General features: G+C 42.1%; 1 protein-coding gene across 1 annotated transcript in view; it reads left to right on the forward strand.

Moving 5' to 3' along the window:
• The window catches only part of LOC113810164 (uncharacterized), a 3,880-nt gene extending 212 nt beyond the window's left edge, over positions 1 to 3,668 (forward strand). The window contains exons 2-3 of the mRNA XM_070116298.1: positions 718 to 1,016; positions 2,990 to 3,668. Of these exons, the coding sequence (XP_069972399.1) occupies positions 718 to 1,016; positions 2,990 to 3,230 (540 nt within the window). The 3' untranslated portion in view covers positions 3,231 to 3,668. The remainder of the gene's footprint in view (positions 1 to 717; positions 1,017 to 2,989) is intronic.
• The last annotated feature ends 683 nt before the right edge of the window (positions 3,669 to 4,351 follow it).

Genomic DNA, 4,351 nt, shown 5'->3' on the forward strand with positions numbered 1-4,351 from the left:
GTTACGATAAGGAGAAGGAGAAGAAGAACAAGAACAAGGAGAAGGAGAAGAAGAAGATTAAGAACAAGAAGAGGATCTCTGGTTGAGTAAAAGAAGAATATTCTTGTTCTTACTCTTAGAGGAAAAGGAAATTCTTGGTTGAGTAATAGAGGATTTTTTTTTCTCTGGACGGAAGAAGGAAATAAAGAATTTAAAAAATCCCCGGTTTTGTAAGAAGAGAAGAAGAAAAGGATGTTTGGTTGAATAAAAGAAGAAAGATTCTTGGTTGATTGATAACAGAAGAATATTGGCCGTATAAAAAAGAAAAAATATTGTCTTATTAAAAAAAGAAAAAGAAGTAAATGGCTGGTTCAATAATAATAATAATAAAAATGTTCAAGCAAACGGTGTTACGATATGGACAGGATTCACACAAAGCAAACACATACGCACACACAAACAAAGTCACATACACACTAACAAACAAACGAATATATCATCTGGGTCACTAAAGATTCAACGATCCGACTTTCATCGTTCTCTTTGCCCGCGTCTCTCACGTGAGAAAAAAATGAGCGAAAAAAACTGGATCGAACTTCACAGGATTGAAGTTGGAACTTGTTATTCGTCTTTCCCGCAGAAGTTGGGTTTCCTCTTTCCAAAATGGCGTCTCGCGGGGCCCTTCGGAGCCGGCCAGGGTCGTCGGGAGCACTACTAAGGAGAGATTTTATCCCGCAGATGAAGGTCGTGCCGGTGGTCGTGGCGTGTCTGGTGGGCGTGGTGGTCGTCGGAGTCGCGGCCGGGGATGCGACCGCGGACGACCTCTCGCCCCCGAAGGACCTGTCGCCCTCGGAGGAGCACGAGTCCCTCGACGAGGACAGCGGCAGAGGCGAAAGGATCTTCGCCTACTACACCTCGACGACCACGACCCGCCTCACGACCTCCACGCTGACGGCGCTCTCCACCTGCCTCTCCACCAACGGCGGCGCCACAGCCTGCAGGAGGAGGAAGAAGAGGGCGGGCACCCTGGAGGCCATGTGAGTCCGGGGCCTCGCTCGCTCCCTCGGCTGGAGGGATCGCTTCGGGCTGCTCCCTTCGCTGCTCCCTCTACTTGTTTATTTCTTCTCCCTCTCTGATTGTTTGCCATACTTGTTTCCGTTTTCTTTCTCTTGTTTGTGTTTTCATTTTTTCTTTAATTTTTCTTCTTCGTCTTTTCCTCTATATTTTTACTACACCATTTCAGCAACAAAAACAATACGGTTCAATACGTAGGATACTAAATGGATTTTGTTAAAGAGAAAAATTGTAGAGTATTTAACCTCACTTGGATATGACCAGTGGACAGATGAAGTGAAGCTCCGCCCACCGATCACGTGACAAACAATGGCTCATACACTACCACTCTTGCTATACCCCCCTCCCCCTTTTGCCATACTAACCTGCTGCACAGAGACAGCGACAAGGTATATCTATAGCAGGATTAATGATATATAAAAGGCACTTTCATATCCATAAAAATATCACGTTTCCAGGATTGTTCAAGAAAAATGCCCGGATGTAAACAAAGACATCCGCCGGTGGTCGATTCTCATTGGCTGAGATGCAGTCAGTGGGCGGAGCTTTACTGGCTTATTTATCAAAGACATGGTAAACAGTCGACTTAATAATCGTAAAATTAAAGTAAATACAATATAGTCCAAATACATGTAGAAATAAGAAAAAAAGAACAGAAAAAATCACAATCAAGTGAAAATGATTTTTAGTTGTGACGTTTTTTTCCACTGATGTTTTAAAAGGGATGTTACTTATAATCACTCCAGTTGCTATAACTAATATATGCATTGACTACCATACATATCACACATTTCTATTTACTATTAGGCTGTATCAGCAAACTTGAAATTTCTCTGCAGTAAGCATAAACGTGTAAGGTTTATATGCAAAAAAAAAAAATAATAATAATGATGATAATTATAAGCGTGATAGTGATGAAAAAATAGTAGTAATGATAAATACAATGATAAGGATGACAATAATATTACTGTTAATGACAATTATCACAAACTATCAACTTCATTATCATCATCATTATTATTATTGATAATCATGATTCCAGTAATAGCAATAACAATAGTAGTAGTAATAACGATAAGATATACACAATACTGATACTGATAATGATAAGACAAATAGGATACTGACACTGATCAAAGCTAAGGATAAGACAAATAGGATACTGTCACTGATCAAAGCTAAGGATAAGACAAATAGGATACTGACACTGACCAAAGGTAAGGATAAGACAAATAGGATACTGACACTGATCAAAGCTAAGGATAAGACAAATAGGATACTGACACTGACCAAAGGTAAGGATAAGACAAATAGGATACTGACACTGATCAAAGCTAAGGATAAGACAAATAGGATACTGACACTGACCAAAGCTAAGGATAAGACAAATATGATGCTGACACTGATCAAAGCTAAGGATAAGACAAATAGGATACTGACACTGATCAAAGCTAAGGATAAGACAAATAGGATACTGTCACTGATCAAAGCTAAGGATAAGACAAATAGGATACTGACACTGACCAAAGGTAAGGATAAGACAAATAGGATACTGACACTGATCAAAGCTAAGGATAAGACAAATAGGATACTGACACTGACCAAAGGTAAGGATAAGACAAATAGGATACTGACACTGATCAAAGCTAAGGATAAGACAAATAGGATACTGACACTGACCAAAGCTAAGGATAAGACAAATATGATGCTGACACTGATCAAAGCTAAGGATAAGACAAATAGGATACTGACACTGATCAAAGCTAAGGATAAGACAAATAGGATACTGACACTGACCAAAGCTAAGGATAAGACAAGTATGATACTGACACTGACCAAAGCCAAGGACAGCAGCAGCGGCAATGGCGACGACGACGAGGACGACGACGACGACCAGCCGCCGCAGCTGCTAACCCGCGCCTCGTTCCCTCCGCAGCGACGACGAGGACATCGCGTCCCTGGACCTCGCGGGGAGCGTGCGGTCGGCGGAGAGCCTGGAGAAGCTGTCGCAGCAGCAGCGGGACTTCCTCCGGAGGGACGACCGCAAGTTCACCATCTGGACGACCGGCTTCACGACCCTCACTCTCACGACGACCTCCTACATCGCCGGGACGACCGTCACCGCCACGGCCTACTGCATCACTCCAGGGCTGACGGAGAGTTGCTTCGGGAAGTAGGGAGGAAGGGACGACCTAGTGGCAGGAACGACTCTTGTTTCGAAAGTCCAGCTTTCCTGCCGGTTCACAAGGTCAGATTCGATACACTGACAGGCCGTCTTAGTCTGACCCTAATACAACGAATACGACCTCTTCCTCACTTTTCTTTTCGTATCAGACTTCCCGGACGACCATATGACTTGTCGTTTCCGCCGGTCACGGTGACGGGCTGAAGACGACCTCCTGGCACGACCCTGTCTTGAGGAGTCGTAGTTGAAGGACGACCCACAAGACGACCTTCCGTGGAGGGCCGTCCAGTCCATCACGGCGCTGAGCGGGACGACCCTCGGATATATCTACGATGCTCTGTCACTGCTCTGTTGTTGCTTGATGTTGATTATTTATACATATATATATTTGGACTCTCCGCCGCCGCTTCAACGTAACTTAATAAACTTATTTATGGATTATTGTCTCTCTTGTTACTCTTTATTCTGTTTTAAGTTCGTGCTCACTGACAGTTCATTTTTTTCAGGCATATACAATAAGAAAAAATCAAAGAATTGACAAACCAAAATAATAACAATGAGCGAAACTGACCAGGTTTCTAAAAAAAAAAAAAAAAAAAAAAAAAAAAAAAAAAAAAAAATACAAGAACCAAAATAATATAATTTTCAGAAACCATTGACAACTCATGAAACACAATAAATGCAGTGGCGCAGATAGGAAATTCAAAAGGTGTGGCAAAATTCATGGATTTTCCAACAAAACAATTCCGATTACTTCCAACGTTCAAAGAAAGAAAACGGAAGACGATCAGTAGAGTAACCGCTCACCCTCGCTGACTGGCTATAGCGGCAACACCGCACTGATCTGAAACAGCGCTTCTTAGGTAAACAAACTTGCCGTAGCTTGTGTTAAATTAACCTTAGCGGAAAAAAATCTTGAACTGGTATTATTCGGTCGGGAACAGAGAGGATTGAGTGATATATGATTTAAATCTGCTAAAAGGAACAAGCACATCACAAGAAAACAGATTGTCGTCACATTTGTCCGACAAGGAAAATTTATTTGAGAAGGTAGCAACCGCCTATCTATCAGCGCCACTGAATAAGTAAATACGAATGCAATCATGAATATAA

The sequence above is a fragment of the Penaeus vannamei genome, chromosome 38, assembly GCF_042767895.1.
Source record: "Penaeus vannamei isolate JL-2024 chromosome 38, ASM4276789v1, whole genome shotgun sequence".
NCBI lineage: Eukaryota > Metazoa > Arthropoda > Malacostraca > Decapoda > Penaeidae > Penaeus > Penaeus vannamei.